The sequence below is a fragment of the Andrographis paniculata genome, unplaced genomic scaffold (genome assembly GCF_009805555.1).
Source record: "Andrographis paniculata isolate CXL003 unplaced genomic scaffold, ASM980555v1 Contig14END, whole genome shotgun sequence".
NCBI classification, from domain to species: Eukaryota; Viridiplantae; Streptophyta; class Magnoliopsida; order Lamiales; family Acanthaceae; genus Andrographis; species Andrographis paniculata.
In genome coordinates, this window is record NW_026137424.1 from 1,066,482 (window position 1) to 1,091,453 (window position 24,972).

General features: G+C 30.3%; 1 protein-coding gene across 1 annotated transcript; it reads right to left on the reverse strand.

Moving 5' to 3' along the window:
- Positions 1 to 880: 880 nt before the first annotated feature.
- On the reverse strand, positions 881 to 16,122 carry LOC127258864 (histone-lysine N-methyltransferase, H3 lysine-9 specific SUVH4). The gene is made up of 16 exons (XM_051285911.1): positions 15,621 to 16,122; positions 15,421 to 15,483; positions 15,125 to 15,175; positions 13,551 to 13,605; positions 6,800 to 6,921; positions 6,035 to 6,211; positions 5,327 to 5,425; positions 5,149 to 5,247; positions 4,832 to 4,881; positions 4,641 to 4,729; positions 2,948 to 3,110; positions 2,162 to 2,267; positions 1,905 to 2,087; positions 1,582 to 1,809; positions 1,339 to 1,474; positions 881 to 1,162 (listed from the first exon to the last, which is right to left on the reverse strand). The coding sequence occupies exons 1-15, from the start codon at positions 16,107 to 16,109 to the stop codon at positions 1,361 to 1,363; spliced, it is 2,088 nt and encodes a 695-aa protein (XP_051141868.1). The 5' UTR covers positions 16,110 to 16,122; the 3' UTR covers positions 881 to 1,162; positions 1,339 to 1,360.
- Positions 16,123 to 24,972: the final 8,850 nt, after the last annotated feature.

Consider the following 24,972-nt stretch of genomic DNA (forward strand, 5'->3'; position numbering starts at 1 on the left):
AAACCGTTTTTTCAAGAGCTTTTAGCTTATTAAAGAGCTTTTAGCTAATTTTGGTATTTGGTAAATTAAAGTTTTCAAATAATTTATTGCTCCAAAAAATTAATTTTGAAAAAGCTAGTATAATTAATTTCTTTTACATATATTAATATATTTTTTTATTACACTATTTATTAATTGTTTGGATGTATTTTTTTCTAATAACTTATAAATTCATATTTATAAATTTAAAATAATTAATTTTTTATGTATCAATTATCTCATTTATAATTTTTAAAATTTTTTAGAATAAAAATAATATAAAAATATTAATATTATTGAATTAATTATATAGCATTTTTTATCACATAGTATTTTTATTAAAAATGAATATATTTATTTAAAATTATAAATTTAATGTAAATATATATTAATTAAAAATTAATCTAATAAAAATACATATAATAATAATTTTTGTTCTTTTATATTTATACTATTTCTAATGAAAAAAATATAATATATTTTTCAATAAGTTTGCATTAATTCTTTACAAAATATTTATAAAATAATAAAAACAAATATCTTACTAAAATTTTTCTAATATTTAAAATTAATAATAAACTTATAAAAACATCTACCTGTTGAAAAAACTAAACTAAATATTCTGAAAATAAAATGTAAAATGTAACCGTTATTTTACCAACCACTCTAATACAAACAGGTAATCGAATCAACTACTCAAACCAACTAATCGAATAAGCTAACAGCTAATCAAATCATTTAACAACTAACAACAATTAACTACTCGAATCACTATAACACACCCTACGTATAATGACCTGATTATCTCATGACCAATATTAATAAAATAAAATAAAAAATAAATAAAAGCGAAGATTCCAACTTCCCTAATGTAGTTTTTGGATTAGGTTCATTATTGTACAAAGCAGCATAGAGCATCAGATGATAGAGGTCCAAATACAATAACATGTTCATGCAAATTTTTCCACCAAAAATCACAACATGCACTTTGACAAATTCAAAAGTGACCAGTCAGCCTGACCTTTTTTTTTCTTTTCTTTTTTTTCTTTTTGGGTTTGCTCGGAAAAAAGAAAAATGATACTAAGGCAGGCAGCAGGCAGGCTTTACAGCTTCACTTTCACACAACACTTAGTTGCCGGAAAATCTGAAAATAATCAAGCCAGCAATTATTAATATTCATATCATCAAAAGTAGAGCTCTAAAACCAAAAAAAAAAAAAAAAAAAAAAAAATTTGCTAAACGACCCGACCTCAAATACGAAAAGCTCGACTCAATTCAGCTCGTCTACAACTCTAAATTCAAAAGTGCATAAATACTTACTTGTTGCTACAACACATCAACTCTAGTAGAGTCGCTTTCGGCAGTCTTGCGCGCCGCAGTAACAGTTCATCCGCCTCATTTGCCCATCGGGACCAACAACGCTATCGATCGCATACCCATAGTCATATGACAGTTCCTGCAGAAGCGCGCAAACGGGCACAGCCAGCCAATAGTTACTTGCTCAACCAAACATAGAAGCATTGTTGTTCTAAGGTAGGGAGGGATATATCAAAAATGTTTTACCTTCAATGGTGCGATATTATCAGCCGCGACTAATACAATCCTTGCAAGTTTCATGTCATGATGATTGCTGAGGACGCACTGGACAAACAGATTCGGTTGGCAGCTATGATTGATGAACCTGGAAACATTACCATTAAGCTCGCCATCTATGCAGAACGGCACGTCTTCTGTAATGTTTTGGCCAGCATCTTCCAGGTGGGATGGCAGGGGCACTTCCCGGTACCGACTCTGAGGACAAAAAGTGAACAAGATAAGATGGGAAAGAGAAACAGCTGCGAGCGACAATAAAGATTATCATTCTAGCCAAATTAAAATATGCACACCTCTCTCCCGTCTAATCCTTTCATGGTCTGCAAGCAGTCAATGTCGAAAACATAGGTGTTATCAGCAGCAGGGTCTAGTTCATTAGTTCTCTTGACAAGACCGATATATTCGCACACAGGTGCACCCGAAGGGATGCAATCCCAAGAACGAACGCCCCATCCCTTATTTGGAGTACGGAATACCTGTCACAAAACCCGTGCAAGTTTAATGAACTTAGTAAAAAGATGAATGGAAACACGTTATTGTGTGTACTAACCTCTAATCGATACTTTGGCCCGTTTTGAGAGGTTTTGTTGACACAGTTAGGGCCGCATTTACAATTTGGACCACATTCGAAGATTACTGTCTTTGGTTCAACTAGCCTGAGAAATGGAGTGAATGAAAACTGCTATATAGGAACTTTTTATTTCTGGTTAATGGTTAGCAAAAGAATATATAACCAAACATAAGCGAGAAAAAAATAACTTTTGTTTTGTAATCTCAACTATCAATTATGAAACATCAATTTGGAATGCAAGCTACTGCTATCTGATTGTGTTAAGCCAACTAAAGTTAAACTCATTTAGCAAATGCGGAAACAGTGACTGACATACACCACAAATTTATGTAAATCGTCAACATGGATAACAATAACATATGATCCTAACTTATCTTGTTAAAAACACAATACAGACCTAGAATGGAGAAATAAAAAGTGATCTACTGTTCTAATTTGAAGTGATACATTAGTATTGAGGATCTCTAACAAATGAAATTTTTTACTGTTTGTTAAACATGCCATTCCTTTTTTCGTTTATCTCGAGTTGAACATTCACACTTGTTTTCTCCTATCAATAAGTTTGAGCATGCAATTACACTTACAGATAGTACCGTATGCTAATTGCTCTATGTTAACGTGATAAAGAATATGAACTGATCTCGTGCATTTACTCATTTATATCAAACGAAGAGAATATGGTACACTTAAAAGAACTACCAGTATTTCAACAAGTTTATAGAGTACAAAAAAAAGGACATAGGGAACTTTTAACATGTACTTCACCTTCCACCCTTATGGCGCACGTATGGGAGATCACCTCCATTGAATATTGCACACGCACAGTTCTTAGAATTCGAACAATCTTCTACACAATTGCATCCCTCTGGAGCATTTATAGGGACGTGTATATTCTTACCATATTTAAGATCTTTCAAGTATGTAAAACCTAAATTTTGCAGAAAAATAGTAGATTATAGAATAATGTGAAAAAATAATAACGTAAAATTATCTATAAGTTATAAGAACAGTGAATAAGTAAATATCCATGCATGCAAACCTACATATAAATATAGATATCAACTACTTTGCCGCAACTACTCTTAGTATCTAAGCCATCCTTACAAAGTAACAACAATAGGCCTTAATTTGAGCAGTAATTAACTTTGAGAAGATTAATTTGTACCTCTTTTTTAAATTCCAAAACAATTCTAAATGATTATCCTACATTCAATTATTATCACAGTTGTCAATCTGAGATAACATTACACCGAAAACAACCTCTAAAATGCTATAGCAAACTAGCCACAGTGACTGCTATTTAAAAATTTAAGAATACACATAAAAATTAGTATATATACAAATGTACAATAAAAATACATAAGAAAAATCTACTAATTAATCTAATTATTATCATTCAAACCAATAAAATAACAAAAATATATATATAATCATAGTTTATAAATAGTTATATTAACAAAACAATTAGATCACAACTACTTAGATAGATCAATAATCAAAATTAATCAAGTTCAAAATTTGATAAATAATTTCCTAACTTATTTTCATCATCATGACTCCTCTTGTATGAATATTCTTTTTCTTCATCATTTTTATTTATTTTTCTCATTGTATGCTCAAAGCATTGCACAATGCTCTTTCTCTTTTTAGAAAAGTAGTTATAGTACACTATTATATAATAGTATAAAATTTATATTTATCAAATAACAAATGTAATGAGTGTGTCTAGTTTGGGTTTCAAACCCAAATCAACAATATTTAACCCACACAGTTTCAATAAAAATACTACTCCCTCCGTCCCATAATAAGGTGTCAATTTACTTTTTGCGTGTTGATCTTTGAATATTAATTATTATATCAAATCGTATTACAAATAAAGATAAAATGACAAAAATACTTCTATTGGTGTCTTATAATACTAATATAATGACATTTGTATAAAAAATTATACAAATATAAAGATATTTTTAATGTTAAGTACAATGACGCAAAATGCAAATGGATACTTTGTCATGGGACGGAAGGAGTATATATTTCCTCTCACAAAACACCACATTAAAATACTATTTAAATCAAAACGCTAAACTCAAATCAAAACCCAAAAAACTCAATATATATTGTAAAATTTAAACCTATTTATAATAAAGATTATAGTATAGTATTCAATTAAAAAGGCACTCCACTATGCTCTGCACCACTAAAAGCCATTATGCAGCTATCGTGTAAAAGCAACATCACAGAATGGTGGTAGTGGTAGACTGGCTCCATTGTGCTACACCACTATTAACGCGTTATACCGCACTATTGACAACTATGATTATTATAACAAGTAGATTGGATACATGCTTATGATATCTTTCAAATATTAACCCGGGAAAAATAAATTAAAGAGCTGACAAATATCAACATGTAAACTTCAATGAGAACTGCTCGATAAGAAAATTTAATTTCCACTTGCCTGATGGACCTACGGGTGGATCATCAACCAAATTTGTAACAGGGATGGGAATGTCTTCCAAACCTCCACTGATATCACGACATACTAACCTTTAAATAAGAAAACAAAAATCAATTTAGAAATAGAAAACCAAAAAATGTTGATAGAGTAGACGCAATAGCAACAACAATGTATAAGATTGAGATACCTACCCTCTTATCTCAGATGTTAAATTTGGTATACGCCCACGAGTAAAATGAACCTGCAATGTTGGAAGGGAAATGCTTTACATAGGAAGGTGTCATAATACATTCACGCATGTGTGTAAAAAGTGTGATTCACCAAACCTTCTTTCACAAACACATGCAGTTTTCTGAAGCATTAAAGTAGAGTCTTCAAAATATTATGTGTTGTGGATCATAAAATTTAGGCGTGAAAAGTACAAAAATACGAAAAGATCATCGGTTAAACCACACAACCATTATATTTTGGCTAACACTTACGAAGACATAAGCTATGTAAAACTTACTTGATCTGTTGTTAATGGTGGCTGCCCCCTAAGTCTTTCCAGAAGAAACTTGTAAACTGTGTGACCAGATTGACCATTGGCGGTCCAGCAATCGATAACCTGAAAAAATCAAGTAGGCACTCCATACATAAGAACTTGAACAGCACCAACCAACATGTATCAAAACAATATGAATTACCTCATACAATCCATCATATGTGTACACTTTCCCCACATAGCTGCTTTGACAATCATGACCGCGTATCACTCTAACTGGCACAGATTGATCCTTACAGTTCTGCAGAAAACACAATGTCCTTGGTTAGGCCATATACTTACATAATTTCTAAATGCATACCCTAAAGATGAACAGATCATCCAGCAAACCTAGCTCTAATATAATATGGCTCGAAAAAAATAAGGCCACGGAGCAAATGATTCCACAACACTAGGAATGAAAATTATGCTTGAGATTAACAAATCATTCTTAAACAAAATGCAAGGGAAAAAACTACAACAAGAAACGATGATAGAAAATCTAATCACCAATCAAGCAAAGAATAAAATCAACAATGCACCAAAATATTAACACAGCACAATTGAGTTGTAAAGTTAAAAATATAATCTAACTGACTGAGATGGTCAAAGGTTCAAGGGTTATATGATTTAAAATGATCAGGAAACAAGAAACAACAAAAAAAAAAAAAAAAAAAAAGAAAAGGGATAGCATCCCTTCTGAAAGCAATCGTATCGCTCACAACTGTAGAAATAGTAAGCCTCAAACTTAAAATTACATATGTTTGTTAGTTATTAGTTTATTGCATACTTAAAATTATGTTTTTTTTCCCCACATGCAATCATGAGGTCAAAGATAAAGGTGAATGGTAATCAAAAGCTTGAAACATGCCTGCAGCCCCAAGTTTCCTCGCTCTAGCACTTGATCTTTAATCTGACGCTTATTACCAAGCAAGTCGTTTCCCCCTTGGCCTGTGTACACAATTCTATCCAAATTGTCTAAATTATCCTCATACTGTCCAGATAAAACAATTGATGTTGTAATTGGTAGCTTGTATCCTTTCAAGTCCTGCAAACACCATAATAGAAAAAAAAAAATGAAATCAATGGGTATGGTGCACAAGCAAAATTCAGACTGCAAGAAAACCAACAATATTGGAGCTTGTTTAAACCAAAACATCACATCAGCATTTGAGGCTTAAGGTTCAAGAAAACCCCCAACAAAAATAAACTATTTCCTCTTACAAAACATCACATTAGAAATCAATTTTAACTAAAAATCAAACTCAACCCAAAGCCAAACAAACCCCTGAAGTTTTAGGACACTAACAAGAAGAGTTCTCATAGTGGTGATCTATTATTTAACACGGTCAAACAGGAGAGATAATACACATAAAGGGGGAAATAAGAAATCATTAAATTTCACATAAGTGACAGCACAAAACATAATAGCATCGCACGGGAACAGGCATTATCTAGACCTTCATATAAGTACATCCATACTCATGCCAAACAACACAACCATAATAAGTGTAAATATAAGTTGCATGAAATTCATGCCAAGTTATTATGAACATATTAATCTATCAAATTTCTGTCAACTAAAGAGGAGCGAGCATGGGTACAAAACAGGTAATGTTTGGAATTCCCAACTTACGATTTCTGGTCCAGCTTTGTTACCACTTTTCCCTATGTAATCAATCCCATTTAGCCAGTGTTGGTGGAAGCCCACCACAACCATCTCAGCCCGTGAAAAGAACTGATGGCCAACATCAATACCTGCCATAACCAAAATTCCTCAAGGTTACATGATGCAATACATGAAGAAATTTTCCATAGGTCACACAGTTATGAAGCTTCAGCAGGTAATAAATTTTTATTTCCTTATGTTCTATTATATATTTAAATATTATAGATAAGTAAAGCTGGAAAAAACTAACCCGACACGACACGAACTCAACACTATAATAAACATGTTGGATTAGGATTGATGCCCTCAAATTCAAATTGAACCCGACCCGATTATAATATATTAGTATTATTAATAAGTTTATTATATAAGTAAAATAATTCTAATTTGATAATTAACTCACATCCTAATTTAAATTAAGCTCAATCTTAAAATAATCCAATCTAATTTGCTATATACATCACACTAGAACAACGAAAAGCAGTCTAGTAAGTAAGCAGGTATGAGAGGCTCAATCCAAATTCAAAAATAAGATATCCAGCAGGAGTCAACTCGAATAACAGTCCTAGCCTAAACGCACAAAACAAGAAAAAAAAATTGCTCAAAAGCAACCACAATAACAGCCCTATCCCTAGTTGACTCATAATTCTTCCAATTCACTACAGCAACAACCAACCACGCACACACCATTCTCACATTCTCATATCTGTCATTGGCATCATTATAGTCACCCCGAGCAACATACCAACCAAGAATCAGCAGCACCAATATAAAAACTCAAATAAATAAATAAATTTTGTTGGGGAAAAAAAAAACAAAACAAAAATAGCCTGAAAATATCAAGATCCGGCTGTGTGGCAAGAGGCAGAAACAAAATCATAATCAAAGCCAAAACATATAGCAACAATCACAAACAAATGACAGATTCCCCCAAATTGGAAACTTGCCAGTAGCAAACAGTATAAGGGCACGTAAGCAGCCACATGCGCCGAAGAGCAAGCAAGATCAAAAAAGAACTTCCCCTAAAAAGAAAACACCATCAGCTCCCAGTTCTGGGACACCCGTTGGCTCAAGTCCGTGTACCCATAAGACATCATCAACGACAGATTCAACTAAAAAACCGTTCTACCGGACCACTACGAGCACCCGAGCCTTGTGGAGGGACAGTTTGAATCAACTCAGTAGGCAAAATTTCACTTGGATCCACAATGTTTTCTTGGCCAACAGATGATCTTGAGAGTACCATTGTTTATTCAGGTGAAGCACTTTATCCATGAACGGGTTTAGAAGAGTAGAGGAGAGGGTTTTATATATTGCTCTGTTTCTTTAGTTTATTTTCGTAAATATATATATATATATATATTCAGAAAAACAACTGTCTGTTTGAGGCAATGTACAAGCCAAAATTCATTCTCAAGTACTAAAATATTGTAGCTACAACGAAAGATAATGGTAACCAAAATTCATCCTCAAGTACTAAAATATTGTAGCTACAACGAAAGATAATGGTAAGTAGGTTTCTTTTTCAAACATTAGACTAAAGCTATAAAATTTTGATAGGGAAAGAAATATATAATTTTTAAATATTTTGCATATCTTATTACCTACAACAAAGGTGTTGGCTAGCGGCTCTTTTTTTAACATTAGACTTAGCTATGGATAAAATTTTGATGGGGATAGAAATATACGTGATTTTCAAATATTTTGTATATGTTATCGGGTACAATAAAGATATTTGTAAATTCATTTTTTTTTTAAGAAAAGATAGACTTAATCATATAAAAAAATTCAATATTATAAAAATATATAATTTTCAAATTCTATGTATCTTATAAATTGTTGTGAAAGTATCAATAAATTGGTTCCAATGAAATTATACAATCCTTAAATATTTTATATATTTTATTAAATAATTAATTTATATATTTATAATAATATATTAATAATTTTGATATTATTATTCTAATATAACTATAAATTAAATATTAGACATTTTTATTCACTTAAATTCATTCTATTTCGTTTTTTTTTTTTTCAAAAGTTATAAATTTTAAATTAATTCTATTAAGCTAGTCCGTCTTTTCGCTTTCTTTCTAAAAAAATATAAATTTACGGCGCTCACTTTTTCTTCTCAAACGTTAAAAACCCTAAACCGTAAATACTGAAATTCTTTCGTATCCAAACTCTCTCCTTTTTCTTTCATATCCAGACTCTCTTGTTCTTCTCAAACGTTAAAAACCCTAGATAGTAAATACTAAATTCTTTCGTATCCAAACTCCCTCTTTCTTCTTTCTTATCCAGACTCTCTTGTTTTCTCAACGTTAAAAACCCTGGACCGTGAAATTCTTTTGTATTCGCGGCTCTGTCATGGCTCTTCCTTTCTTCTCAAAAGTTAAAAACTCTAGATCTCAAATTCTTTAGTATTCAAAGTTCCAGTAAATATTGAAATTCTTTTGTATTTGCGGCTCTCTCTTTTTTCTCAAACTTTAAAAACCCTAGATCTCAATTTTTTTTATTCACCTTTCTCTAGCTTTCTCCTCAAAAATTATAAACCCTATATCATAAATATTTAAATTATTTTGTATTCATCCAAGTCGCTATGGCTCTACCTAGACTCCTGGACTCAGTAAACGAAATCGTTTACGCTGGATATACCAAAAAAATATACACGGTAAGTGGTAAGATTTCTATGGCTCTACCTAGACTCCTGGACTCAGTAAACGAAATCGTTTACGCGGGATATACCAAAAAAATATACACTGTAAGTGGTAAATTTTTTTTATACAAATATACGATATAAGAAGAACCATCCCTAATTAGACTTTACATATTTTATTCCATCATTTATGAAGTTTCAATTTTTATAAATAGAACCAACTTCTTCAACAGATCTATTATTACAACCTTGATTTTAATAATTTTTGTGAAAGATTGACTGATGTTTAGCTATTTCGAACTTACGTTTCTATTTGTACATTGTAGAAGTCTCCTTTCCCACAAATTTTAGTCTATTTTAGTACTGAACACCAATTCTGGCCTGTATGTCAAACCCAATTTTTTTATCATAAATTTTCTAAGGATGAAATAAAGTTTCATCTAATTTAGCTTAACTATGTTGAGATGCTTAAAGGTTCGAATCTTTTTTGTTAGAAAATCTACTACTTCATCTTTTAACCCTTCTTCAGTTTTTCATAATTACATGGTTTGCATTATTTTTGCCATGATTTCATCACCTCTTTAAATTTGAGAACTTTAATAGCATTCATTCTCATTCATTTTTTAAAAATCCCAATAGTCTACTTCTACTTATCTCACTTCCTTCCCCTGTCTTGCCGCAGCTTTCTATAACTTTGTAGCTTTCACATAGCTCAAAGTCAGCTTCAGGTATATCAGGTATGGTCATCTCAACTCCATTATTTTCATCTTCATTGCTATATATTGTGTGATTCAGATCACCATTTTCTTTGTCCAACGCATTTACAGCAACCATGTCAGCAACTTCATCATAATTTTCATTCATTGTATGTGTTGTTATCTTCATCTCTAGTTGGTACTGAAATTGTTGAGGGAATTTTCTTCCTTCTTGAGAGTGTTGGCAAATTCAAACCTTATGCCCCCTAACCTTCACATCCATGGTAAGTGATATATCTCATTCTCACTTCTTGTTAGATCTACATAGAATCTGAAATGGGTATAGGGGTCGTAGCACTTTCCTCTCAAGTACTACATTCATGCAAACTTTCCCAAACATGTAGGCTTTGTTAATAAGATTTGTACTACGTTATGGAATTCACCAATGGTCTATTCTTCATTCTTAACATCTCATATTGAGATCATAGTCACTTGTTGGATTTTATTCAGGATGTTTCGTCATGAACATGTTCTAGAAAGATCTATACTACTCAACCAACTTCATGGTTAGAAATTGGCTTATATTGAGTCATCTAGCCTACAAAATATAGAATTCATAGCATGTGTGTTTGCTTGAGCTGCAACATTCTCTTCTCTAGTCCACTCACTTCTCCACTTGATTTCCTCTCCTTCAATAGTTTCAATAGGACAACTCCAATCATTTTCAACGAAAGCCCACACATTCTCAGCATTCAATGCTCAATCAATTTTGGCCTCTTCTATCAACAAGAAATTGATGAGGAACCAGCTATGAAACTTTTTAGTTTTCAAGTCTCGAATTGATTGTAAACTATTCTGGCATTTATTTTAGAATATGATATAGTAGTGTAATGGAACATGAACCTACTGAAAAATAGAAGAGGACCCACAATATGGAAGCACAATTCAGTTCATTCTGGATTTAAATATGAGGGGCTTCCCCCAAAAATTATTGCTAACAATTGTGTTAATCCTACACAGAGTAATGTCACTCCCAACTAGCTAGTTCACACCTTTCTAGCTTTGTACCAATAGCAACCTTCACCCAAGGTTGGGCCAATGCCCTTGGAAGTAAGCAGACATGGATCTTTACATACATTATCTCAATCATTTAATCCAACTCTTTTGAGAATCCACCTTCAATCAAAAACTATGCAGTATATCAAAGTATAGTGCATTATGGGCATATCAAGGCACTTGTCCAAATTTAATGTCCTAAGATCTTCTAGAAATCACATTCTTTAAGTGCATTGGATAGTGGTTGGGCTATTTTGGCACTATTGGAAGTTTAGTGGGTGTTGGTGTAATATTGGATGTTTATATTTGAACCCATCTACAGGCTCTTACCATTATACCAGCAAACAAGATATGCTTAGACACTATCAAATTGTGGCACAAATATCTCCATGATAAGAATGAAAAGAAAATGAAAATCACAAGTGTGGCTTGCTTGGTATTATTAGCGTTGGAGATTACAGGTTGTGGGGCATACATCTTTGGACTATTTTGAGTTGTGTTCATTATGATTCTTATAGGTTCTCTAGGACAAAATTTATCCTTCAAAAACAGTACTTTATGACCCTTATTGATGATTGTTCACAAAAAAATATGAATCTATTTCCTCCGTAGAAAGGATAAAGCACTTTACACAGTTTAAAAGTGAAGTATTAGTGGAGAAAAAAACCAAGAGATCCCATGAAGTTGGACATTGATTGGAAGTTGAGGCATTTTGTGTTTCTCATGTACTTGCTAGGCATAAGACATCTGCCAGTTTAGGAGCAACAGCTACAGCATAATCTTTTAACTATTCCACGGCTCTATCTTTTGGTTTTAAGTATGGAGATCTATCTATTGGCATTGGTAAACCCCACAAAGAGATTTAGTCCTATACAGTACACTAGGGGCATCATTAGAACATTCGCATTGACTGTTGCATGAGAGATTTGAGGTGTATGGTGAGCCTTCCAGAGTTGTTGAAGCTATTTAATGAGTGTGAAGACATTGACGAACCTCGTCAAAGTGATTAGGCCATCTATACAATACACTAAGGATATCATTCAAGCAGTTCCATTGACTATTGCATGAGTGATTGAGGTATATTGCAGGAGTTGAACAAATTTTCAAGTTATTTAAAGTGTAAACTTGTAGCTAATGAAAGGTATCAGTGAAGAAAGAACCTTCAAAATATCAGACTCAGGGCTTTAAAAAGTTGTCCATGGGCAGATATATCATGTCTAGAAATGATTGTTAGAGTTGAAGACCCATGATGCAAGCCTTGTGATAGGATTTAGACAATATAAAAGTGAATTTTTAATGAAATTATCCATAAATTCTTTGCCACACTTCCTCTATTTCATCTAGAGTTAAAACACTTAAGTGCAAAAATAAGATTACTACATGTCAAGCTTAAAAAAGAAGCCTTACATGGTTTAGCATGAAGGTATTCTTGAAAATAAATATTTAGGACGAAGATTTAGTTATTCATGGCTTGAACCAAAATCATCATCAGTTGTGTACACTTTGCACAGTTATGATTGAAAGTGGGTATTCTCATAGTCACTTTCAGTATAATGATTGAATTTGTTTTGCAGTTTGGTGATTATTTCTTACTTTCTTTTACAAATTGCATGGCAATACCTTAATTGCACCAGCAACAAACAAACTTATTGGCAAGTTCAATTGCTTGAGTGTGGATGAAATCTAATTAGGTATGCAAATCATTGTGGCTAGTGGTTGTGTGGCATTCTGAAGGCCAAAATTCCAAAGTTTTGTTTTTTCTTTTCGTTTTTTATCAAGTTTTTTACTATTTGAATTCCAAATATATATATATATATCTACACACATTTTTATATATACATATATACACACATTTTTTCCTCTAAAAATCATCACATCAAATATTATTTAAATCAAAAAAATCCAAACCTCCGAACCCAATCCAGACTGAAAACATATTTTGAAAGGGAGATTGAGAAACTACAATCTCAATATTACAGAGCTTGAAAGATTCATGAACGTGTGATGGCCACGTTTCATACTCTTTTGAGCCTCCTTGAAAATTTACAATTTTTATGCTTTATCTAATGTTTCTCAACTCAAAACATACCAACTCAATTCACACTACATGATGCAATTCCAAGCTATCAACTGCTTAACATTTAGAAAAATAAGGAACAAGAAGTATAGGGATGTCAATGGATATCAACAAATTCTAGTAAAAAGATTCAGATAATAACACATGGTTGTTATATCTTTAATCTATAATGACCCCTTTGAATATTATTTTGAAGATGATCTAAATAGAACGAAATAAAGCATATATACAAACCTGGAATAGGGCCAATTCTTTTCTCAGGGTACAATGTAACATTGAGTCTCTTCATCTGCCATTTCAACAAGTAAAGCAAGCATGATTAGATGTTAATGAAAGAGAAAAAAACAAAAAACAAAAGCAAAGCAATAACAGCAACAAGAGAGAGGGAGAGTTGAATTTGGAAAAATTTAAGTAGAAAATCCAAATATTCCTTTTTCTATCATTCATCAAATGGCACAGATAATTAGGCATTAGAAGATACATTAAAGCACATGTCAAAATTTTCCAATTCTTGTTCCAATTGATAACCCCCCAATTACATGGTGAGTTCTTACACATTTGAGGCGCAATCAATTAGATTAGCATTCTCCTTTAAGTGATGTATTCATTAATCAATAAGTAAAAATTGGTCCTTAGAGAAACCAAACAGACAGAAGAAAAAATAAAAATAAAATAAAAACAATAGCTATGTTTACATAGACACTTCTTCAAGTTTTGGTATTATTTATCGGACAGCAAAAAAAAAATTCAGAAGCATCCAATCAAATAATTATTTGCTCTCACAAAACATAACATCAAATCCTAATTGTTATTTTTTATTCTCAAATTCTTTTAAAACTCCACGAGTATTTGTGAAAAGATTGATCAAGTGATGTATTCAAAAATCAATAAGATTTATCACTTAGAAAACTCACTTATTGAAGTTTTGGTATTATTTATAAGCAGCAAAAAAAAATTTCAGAAGCATCCAATCAAATTATTATTTCCCCACAAACCATAACATCAAATCCTAATTATTTTTTTAATCTCAAATTCTTTTAAAACACCAAGGGTATTTGTGAGAAGATTGATCAAGTGATGTATTCAATAACCAATAAGTAAGATTTATCACTTAAGAGAAATCACTTATTGAAGTTTTGGTATTATTTACAAGCAACAAAAAAAAATTCAGAAGCATCCAATCAAATTATTATTTCCTCTCACAAACTATAACATCAAATCCTAATTGTTTTTTTTAATCTCAAATTCTTGTAAAACTCCAAGAGTATTTGTGAGAAGATTGATCAAGTGATGTATTCAATAACCAATAAGTAAGATTTATCACTTAGAGAAATCACTTATTGAAGTTTTGGTATTATTTATAAGCAGCAATTTTGTTCAGAAGCATCCAATAAAATAATTATTTCCTCTCACAAAACATAACATCACATCCTAAATTTTTTTATTCTCAAATTCTTTTAACACACCAAAAGTATTTTGTGAGAAGATTGATGAAGTGATGTATTCAATAATCAATAAGTAAGATTGATCACTTGGAGAAACCACTTCTTGAAGTTTTTGGTATTATTTATCAACAACAATTCTGTTCGGAAGCATCCAATCAAATAAATATTTCCTCTTACAAAACATCCCATCACATCCTAAATTTTTTTATTCTCAATTTTTTTAAAAAAAAAAAACTTTAAAAGCATTTATCTACACAAACCCAATATTTTCTTTGATTCTTGAGATCAGCTAGTCACATTCATTAGCATATGGTTAAACAAAAACCCCTAAAAAATGCTTCATTATATACACAATTGACATGCCTCAGAGATAGCCTTCAGATCAGGTCGCTTAGAAGTCCTTTTGACATCACCCTGCACACAGTTAAACTTAAAAAAGTCAGAAATCAGCTCCAAGAAAACAAGGCAGAAAAAACAAGGGCAACTATCCCAAATTTGCCATTGATATCGACAACATTGGGCCCTTGAGATTAAATGAAGTGGTTGCATTGCAGAAACAGCACAGATTACAAACAAACAAAAGGCTGCAGACCAATGGTAAACTGCAGGAATACAGAGAATTTCACATTAAACGAAAATTGAATAGAATATCTTAAAACCTTGGAATTCAAATTCACGTTTGCTGCCTGAGCTCGGTCCTGAGCACATCTCTTCTGCTCCGCCTACAATACACCACAATAAATGCTTGCACCATTGATTTTCCAAACACAAGATGCATATTTACTTGATAAAAAATCAATGTCCACAAAGCAACCAATAAACTAAAGAAAATAGAGAGGAATAAGGCTGAGCAAGATACCTGAACAAAATGCAAGTAAAACTTATTGAAGGTCCTAATGGTATCCGTCACCATTGCATGGGGATTCATATTTGTGCGCGGCACCACCTCCGGAAGAACCGGCACCTCCTCCGGCTGTTCTTCCGGCTGCTTTTTTTGCGGCGATTCCGGCTTAGCTTTTTTCTTCTGATTCTTCGGTTTCTTTGAGCTGGGATTAGCTTCCCTCTTCTTCCGAGCAGTTTCGACGCTGGTTTGCATCTGCTCATTAATCTTTTTAATCCGGGCGCTGCTTCTCCGTGCTGAAGCTACTGCAACAGTAGCGGAGGGGGAAGCGGAGCCAGATTGAGCGGCAGCGACCTGAGAAGAGATAATCGCCATGGGAGAAGAGATCGAAGAAGGGCAGAGGGGCGGAAGCAAAGTAGGGTTAGGAGGAATTGGTAGGAGGAAGTGAGAAGACAGAGGTGGAGGTGATATTGGGAGTGAGTGAGTGACTCTTGCAATCCTCCGCATACGCGTGTCGCTGTATTTCGTGTCGGCTAACAGAATTTAATTATTATAATAGGGATTTGAATTTACACAATCTCCCGCCTTTTGCTCTTCATTCCTCCTTGTATTCTATATCAATGGAAATGGTTTGTCTTTTTTTTTTTTTTTTTTTTTTTTTAAGGATGACAATGGTTTCGGGTAGATTCGGTATTCTATCCGAAATCAATCTATTTATTTGGGATTGAGTCTAATTATTCGATATCAAACTTGATATAAATTGAGTATTGTATAATTTTTATTGTGTTTAATGTAGGCTGGATTTTGTCAAAATATAAATTTGATTAGTATATTATAGTTTTCTCTCAAATTCTAATATGTTATTAGAGTCTACACTTCTTTAGTACATACAATATAATAACACGTGTTTCTCTGGTACATTCCACCTGGAATGTCCCTCGGAGGTCTCCAATTTTGAGATATTTATTTATGATTTTATTGTGTCAACGGAAGTCTTTCGATTTTGATATCTATATGCAATTAGTCGTCCGTCAAGTTTATTTTTAATTTTGCGTCCGAGTTCGACCTTTGATCGTTTGTTATGGTTCAGTACAAAGCGTTGCTTCCAATTGCGTTAAGAGTCCTGTTGTTTTCCAACTCCGGTGCGAGTTCCGTATTTTTTTGCTCCAGTGAGTGCTCCATGTTTCCGACTTCGGTGAGAGTCTCGTCGTTTTCTAGTTTCGGGTTTTTTTGGCTCTGGTGAGAGTTTTAGCATTTTCCAGTTCCGTATTTTTTCGGCTCAGGTGAGAGTCCTGTATCCATATTTTCCAACTCTTTGTGAGAGTTTCGTGTTTTTTAATTATGTGTTTTTCAGTTCTTGTGAGAATTCCTTATTTTCGATTCTAATTTTATTGAGGACACTGCTTTTGACTCTGGCATGATAGATGACTATGTCTACGTCATCTTCGATCTCTCCTTGCAAACTCAATTTGGTTTCTATTATACCACTTGAGTTTGAAGGAATGTTAACATATTTTAGATATTCTGATTTAAATTTAGTAGATTTAGATTATATTTGTTGTTACGCATATATTAGATTATTTATATTTGAGTATATCGAGTTTGTTTTATGTTGCTTATATATATAACCTTTTTATTTGATGATCAATACAATATAATTTTCTAATCTTCACAACATATCTTTGTTGGGGACTCCCGTTTGTTAGAAAAATAATTAATGGCGCGTATCTCTACTGGTTTAAGCTTTCAGGTGAGCGGTCATTTCGATAATCTAACATGGTATCAGGGTTATAGGTCTCGAGTTCGAGTCCATAGGTATATGATTAAAAAAAAAAATTATTCCTAACAATATACATTATATTAAAAATATTTTCTAGTTTAATTTATTTTCTATTACTCCCTCCGTCTCATAACAAAGTATCAATTTTTCCATTTTTGTCGGTCTCATAACAAAGTATCAATTTTTCCATTTTTGTCGGTCTCATAACAAAGTATCTATTTTTTTTTTAGTAAATGTATTATCTACCTAATATTACAAATACCTTTACAACTTCCAATATAGTACGCAAATATCATTACTTTTATATCACACAATACTAATAAGGTCATTTTAGTTATTTTTATTTTATTCATTACCTTTATATGGGACGGAATGAGTATTTTATTATAATATTTTTGATAACATACATAAATTTTAATATATGTCAAGTTGGATTTATGTTCAATTTTAAGTTATGTATAAATTGTACAAGTTTTTTAGGTATATCGGATCTTGTCAGATATAGTTCGGGTCAAATTCATAGTGTGGTCGGGTCTAGATATAATCCGATTCAATTCGGGTCTCAAATTCAACTAACCTGACCTATACTCGACTCATTGTAATTCCTATATATTTTTTAATCTCAATACCGTTAGAATATATAATTGAAATTTTATATTTTAATAGTAAGAACTCATATATATTTAAAATAACATATAAATCATCTAAATAACTCAAATTATACAAATCTTTTGAATTTGATAAATACCATAAATATAACGTATAAATATTTTTTTTCAAATATATTTTAACACTTTTCCAAAATTCAAGGCAGAGTCGAACAAATTTTAGTTTGCCAAATGTAGCTTAAAGTCAAGTAATCAAAATTATCTACTAAATTAGAATTAAAATCATAGCTCTCAACGTCACAAGAGTTGGAGTTGAAATGATTTGCTCACAATGGTCGATGAAGTTAGAATTAAAAATGAAATTCGCTCATAAAGAAATCAAAATTGAAAATATGACTAATTGAAGTTAAAGTCAAAAACAAAACTCGCTTACAAGAAAATCACGATAAAAAATAAGACTCACTCACAATAAAATTAGAATAGAAAACAGAAATCACTTACGACAAAGTGAGAAGCAGAGATTGCTTAATTAAGAAACACAACAACAATAATAATAATAATAATAATAATAATATATGCAATCACAAGTCATTCTTTTATCCACATTTTTCCTCCACCATTTTTATTTATGTTTATTTTACTTTATTTGTCATTTCATTTTTCATAATATAATTATACATTTTAATCACATTTAAAATTTCATAATTTATAATTTTTTTTAATATAATTATACTATTTAGTTATCTTAATATTAATTTATAATTAATTTTATTATACAATTATTATTTTTACTGATACACTTTTTAATTATTTACTAATATTTTACTTAAATTCTCATATCTATAATAAACCGGACACAAAAGATGGAACAAAAATGACTAATACCTTATATTATATGTGTGATAAAATATTACTCCCTCCGTCATCCAATTGTGTGCTCATTTGATCGGGCACGAATTTTAAGAAAAATAGATAAAAATAGAAATTTTTACTTTTTTGGTAAAGAAAAGTGAGGTATTTTTTACTAAAAAAGAAAATGGGAATAAATTTGGATAACAAAAAAAAAAAGTGATAATAGATTTGAATGACGAGAGTATATCAAAATTCTTACTAAAAAAAGAATCAACTCAAATCAAGCTTTACAAAAATAAAAAATAAAACATTTTCAATGTTTGTGTTCGATGAATAATACGTTTATCTATTTTATTAACTTTAATAATATGATTTATTAGTTTTCATTAAATTTTGTACAATGAATCTATGTTAAGGTCGATTCAATTAACATGATAAATATTTGTGCGGGTTATTAATTCAGTTAAATTAATCACTATCACGTTAATGATTAACGCTGTAGCATAAGTTTATTTTTTGTACTTCATTTCTTTATATTCAATATATTCATTTTATTATTCTTTTGTCTCGTTCACTAAAAAAATATATTCCTTCTTATCCATAACAAAGTATTTATTATTTCATTTTAATCCGTTCCATAACAAAGTATTTATTTATTTTTAATAACTGTACTATCTACCTAACATTACAAATACTCTTACAATTTATAATATATTACACAAATGTCATTATATTTATATCACACATACTAATAAGGTTATTTTAGTCATTTTTACTTTATTCATACTTATATATCAATATAATATTAATATTTCTAAAATTACGTACAAAAAATAAATTGATATTTACTTTTGGGACGGAGGGAGTATATTTTTTATTATCGTAAAAATAATTATATACAAATCAAAATACTTGTAATTTTTATAAAATATTTTTTTTTTACTTAAAAAATCATATATATATTTATATTTTCCTACTAACAAATAAAATAAATGTATACATTTGATTGAGATCGAGAAGTATCTGATGATATAACGGCAGTTATGGTGTTGACGAGGTCAAATCAGCACTGTGCTGATTTGATAAAATTAACAAATCAACATGAAATAGTTAAGAATTCGTCAAAAAATATATACCACAACACATTAACTTAAAATACTTAGTGTAGGGGTTGGACTTGTGACTGTGAGGTCATAGGTTCAAAACCCCGACGCCTCAGGTCACCTGCCACACATGGTTCGCCTAGTTTGACTTTCCCGTCGGGCCTGATTTACAGGGTATTAAGCCCGGCCGGGATTTACCCAGTGCGCGCTTTCGGGTAGCGGCTGCGGGGAGTTAAATTACTATTATACTGAAAAAAATATATATTTTGCTCAAATCAAAATATATTTTGTTATATATAATTGTATATAATGTGTATGTGCTATATATAATATAAATATTTGTTTCTTTCTTTATAGATATTTGTTGATTGGAGTTAAATGAGTATCATATTGATTTGATCAAATCAGTACGATAACCGAAACAATATATTTTTATATATTATTCTTGATTTTTGATTTAATAATATTTAATTGTGATATTTTATAATAAAAATAATATTTTCATTTAATTGATGATTGAGTATTAAAGAAAAATAGAGAAAATAAAAAATAAAAAGATTTTTAGTATTTTTGTGATTAATTTATGCTCCATTTAATTTGATGGATTTGAATTCGAAAATGAATTTGAATTAAATTCACTTGATTATTTCCAATATTTTGAAGGTATTTGACATAATATAATAAATAAAGTTACTTTGAAATTCACAATCAATAATAGATATTTAAAATTCATTATACTGCCAAACAAAATTAATAAATTTAATTGAATCATTTAGAATACATTTAATCTAAACCCCTTAAATTAAATGGAGCCTAATATTTCTTCCATAAGAGTTTAACATCTTTCAATTTCATTATTTCCTTACACAGATTTCCTTTCATAAGGATTTATGCCATGAAACATTGGAAATCACATTTTAAAAAACAATACATTGTTGAATATATACATATATATATATATATAGAAATATATATGGTATATAGTCGACAAAAATAAATACATAAAAAATTCAATCTTAATACGGCACGAAAATAAGTACATGAACCTCAAATTTAAGCCTGACAAATTTTTACATAGAAATATATATTGTGTATAGCTACAAAAATAAATACAGTTCGTAAAATTCAACCTAAATGTAGACATAAAAATAAGTACATGGGCTTCAATTTAGGCCCGAAATTTTTTTGGGCAGACTGGCACGATTAAAAATCTACCGTGCTTAGCCCGGTAAAAGATATACTACTATTATATATATATATATATTACTATAAAAGTAAAAACAATGCCAAAAAAGCTTCAATCACAACCAACATATTAAAATCCTTACAAAAAAAATTTTGAAACAAAATTAGGAGACAGGGAGTAAGAAAAAATTTAAAATAATAATAATAATAAAAACTTTATAAATCAATTGAACCAATCAAACATAGTTTTAGTTTTGGTTGTACTTGGGCTTAAGATTTCAAATCCAATTTAAAAGGGCGGGCATACCACAATATGAAATAAAAATTGGGCCGGCTTGAAATTGTCACGCCTAATTTGTACCTAAAAAAATATTAAATTAAATATTTATTTTTATTTTAAATTATATTTAAAATTAATCATGTATTGAAAATATTATATCAGTATTTATTTATATCACATTGTACAATTATTCAAATTAAACTTTTTTACTATTTAAAACCTATACTCAAAATCAAATCCTATGAACATATGCAATTGACCCTTATAAAAAAGCTTTAATTTTTCCGAACTCTGTTTGAGTTGATGTTTGGAGTGATGCTTTGGGCCTTAATATTTTCTTTATTATTATATGATTTAATTGGTCTATAGGTTGAGATGATAACTTCACATACAATTTATTTGTTTTGAAATTTTTGGACTAAAAATAACATTATATTGAATATTATTGAGTTATTGAGCAATAATCAAATCTCACTCCTATATGGATAGACAAATAAATAAATAGAGATTTGCTTGAAAGTTCATTTAATTTGGCTTCAGTGGGAGTTTGGCCATCATGAAAGTCATAAGGGTGCAAATTTGCATTTTTGTTTGAAAGTTACCAGGAAAATTACAAGTAATAACAATTTTAATCTTTTTAACTCATCTTTCTTAGAATTTTTTCTTTCTACCTCACATTAATTTTTCAATACTTACGAAGGTTTTAATTTTAAAATCATAACTGTACTATTAATGCATATAATTAGTTAATTAATTAATTAAAAATAATAATTAACGGTAGTCAATCGGGGCATTTGCAGAGAGTGAGGCCGTCGCCTCTGGAGAGGTGGGTGAGCTCGACGTGGCGGTTGGCGGAGAAGAATGTGTTAAAATTCGTAATATGGATTTCCCATGCGTTCATAAAATCTTGTATCTGCACCTCTTCCTCCGTGGTGGCTGCTACTGACCTCAACCAGAGCGTGTTGTCGTGTGTGATATCCCCCTACCCTCACTAACTCAAGGAATATGTGAATATTCTGTATTGAATTAAAAAATGCAATTAGTTAATGCAATCAAATGAGCTGAAAATAGACTTGCATAATTCAATTTAACTGAAGCACGTTACTATTTATAACGAAAAGGATAGAATGAGGTGTTTTTATCTGAACTGAGAGTTCTTAAATGGCTAGATCACCTTGGAGGAAATAAGTGGGATGTTAATAGTATGTCAACAAATAATATATGTATAATTGTGAGGCGATTCAGAGGAATAAATATAATCAAACTTGTTTGCGTAAGCCCAACTCTTGACTTGATTGATACTTGACTTAGAGGATTAATTGTGATACCTCCGGAGTTGGGCCGGTACTAGGCCAACTCATGTGTTTGGATGAACCGGTGTTAAGTTATTCAAAATTGAATAGAGGTTAAATGAATTAAATAGACTACTTATGTTAAAAAAAAAAAAAAAAAAGTCCACATTCATTTTTGGGAGTCCACTTGAAGAAAATTTCGAGTTAAACGTGATTATTTTAGAGTAATTTGAGGATGAATGACCACATAAAAAGTCTCACAGGAAGCGACGTGAGTAAGGACAAAACGCGTTGGAAGGACTCGTGTTATTTTGTAGGGCCAGTCTAATCCTGACAAGCCTATCACTGGACATTTCTGAGACCCAATAGAAGAACGCCTATGTCTAATAAATCATTACTTTAAATATTTCGCTAGTGGCTCTACCTCTTTGATACATTTCTTTAATTGGGGTTAAATTCAACTTAGAACTAATCAGATCGAAAATGCTTCTGCATACTTAAGTACTACAAACTACCTAATATTTGTTCTTTACGCAATCTTAGGCTTAGATAATTACCATTCAAACCGGAACCCGAGATTTTTGAACCGCAACAAAATCGTCAAACCGGAATGAAATTATAATTCAAAATATTCGATTTTGATTTGACCTTTTTGATAAATCGAAACGAACGATTTCAAACCGTAATCGATGGTTCAAACCATTTGGTTAAATCTACCCCAAACATAAATTGTCAAACACTCTTTCTTGCTACCAACTACAAAAAAAAATTTTGAAAGAACAATCGGTAAGTTCGATTTCAACTGGAACTACAATCAAATCGAAATCGAAAGTAAATTTTTCATCGCTTCAATGTTTTTTAAACTTGAAACTGCCGAAAGAAAAAAAGAATACAGGGAAAAGATTCAACGAAGAAGAGGAAAAGAATAGGTCGGGAAGAAAAAAATAGTTGGAAGAAAAATTATAAGAATGGAATGACAGTTGTGGATTGAATAAAATATAAATTACATGTATTTGTTTGTTTATTTACTAGCGGTTTGATCCGTAAGTCGTACGAATTTTATTAATTATTAAATTTATATCGTATAAATAATATATTATAAAGGAAAATGTCAAAAAATACAAATATATTTCAAATCGGTTAATCATTTCTATAAAATATTATACAAACATATATATAAATGTGTAATAAAATAATAATATTTAATGAATGACAATATATAAATGTACTATATGACAATTTTTTTGGTTGTCATAATAAATAATTGGTAGTTTAAATATATAAACACATTGAATGTACTCTCATTTAGATAATTCATTTAATTAATCGTTGTTGTAAAATATATTACGAAACGTATTTGGAATAATAATATCGTCATCGTTGACATTAATAAAGTAACTACATATTTTAAATAAAACTTTTCACTTTTCATAAGATAAAGGTAATAAATTTGTGTTAAGATAATTTTATATTTTTATATTTATATTTATATTTATATTTTTATTAAGCAATACATTTTTATATAATTACATTTAATTTAAATTATATTATCATCTACTATTTATTTCAATTATTATTCCATAGTCTAATAAGTACGACAATTGAATTTATTAGTTGATTCATCACAATTTATTTAATGTATATAACACCCAATACCATTTAGATAATATGATGATAAATAAAAATTTCATTTAGATAATATGATGATAAATAATAATAATTTTTTATGTAATGAAGTTTATAATTTTTTTTTTTCATTAAGCAATCATTTTATATATAATTATATTTTATTTAAACTTATATTATTATCTACTATTTAAATCGATTATTATTCCTTAATTATATTTTTAAAAACTTATATAAAAAAATATAAATAAATTATATAATTTAGAAAATATAAATAAATTTATATATATAAATGAATTATATATATATGAATGATTGTTATGAAATATTTTTATAATTCTTCTATCTCGGTAGAGGAAAAAATATTGGAAAAAAAAAAAAGTACATCTTACATAAAATGTAATTTTAAAATATAAAATTATTATTAATAAAAAATTGCCAACATCTTGATATCAATCCAAGACCACCAAATACACATACCAAATATTCTCTGTAATATCTTCAATTTGTGGCGCAATGATTCCAAAGGTATAGTAGTAATTTATCGTCTCTGAATTATATGACATTCCAATATTGCAGAACTTAGACGAACTAAAAATCAAACACTAGAGCCGTATTAGAAGAAATGACAGTTGCCGGAATAT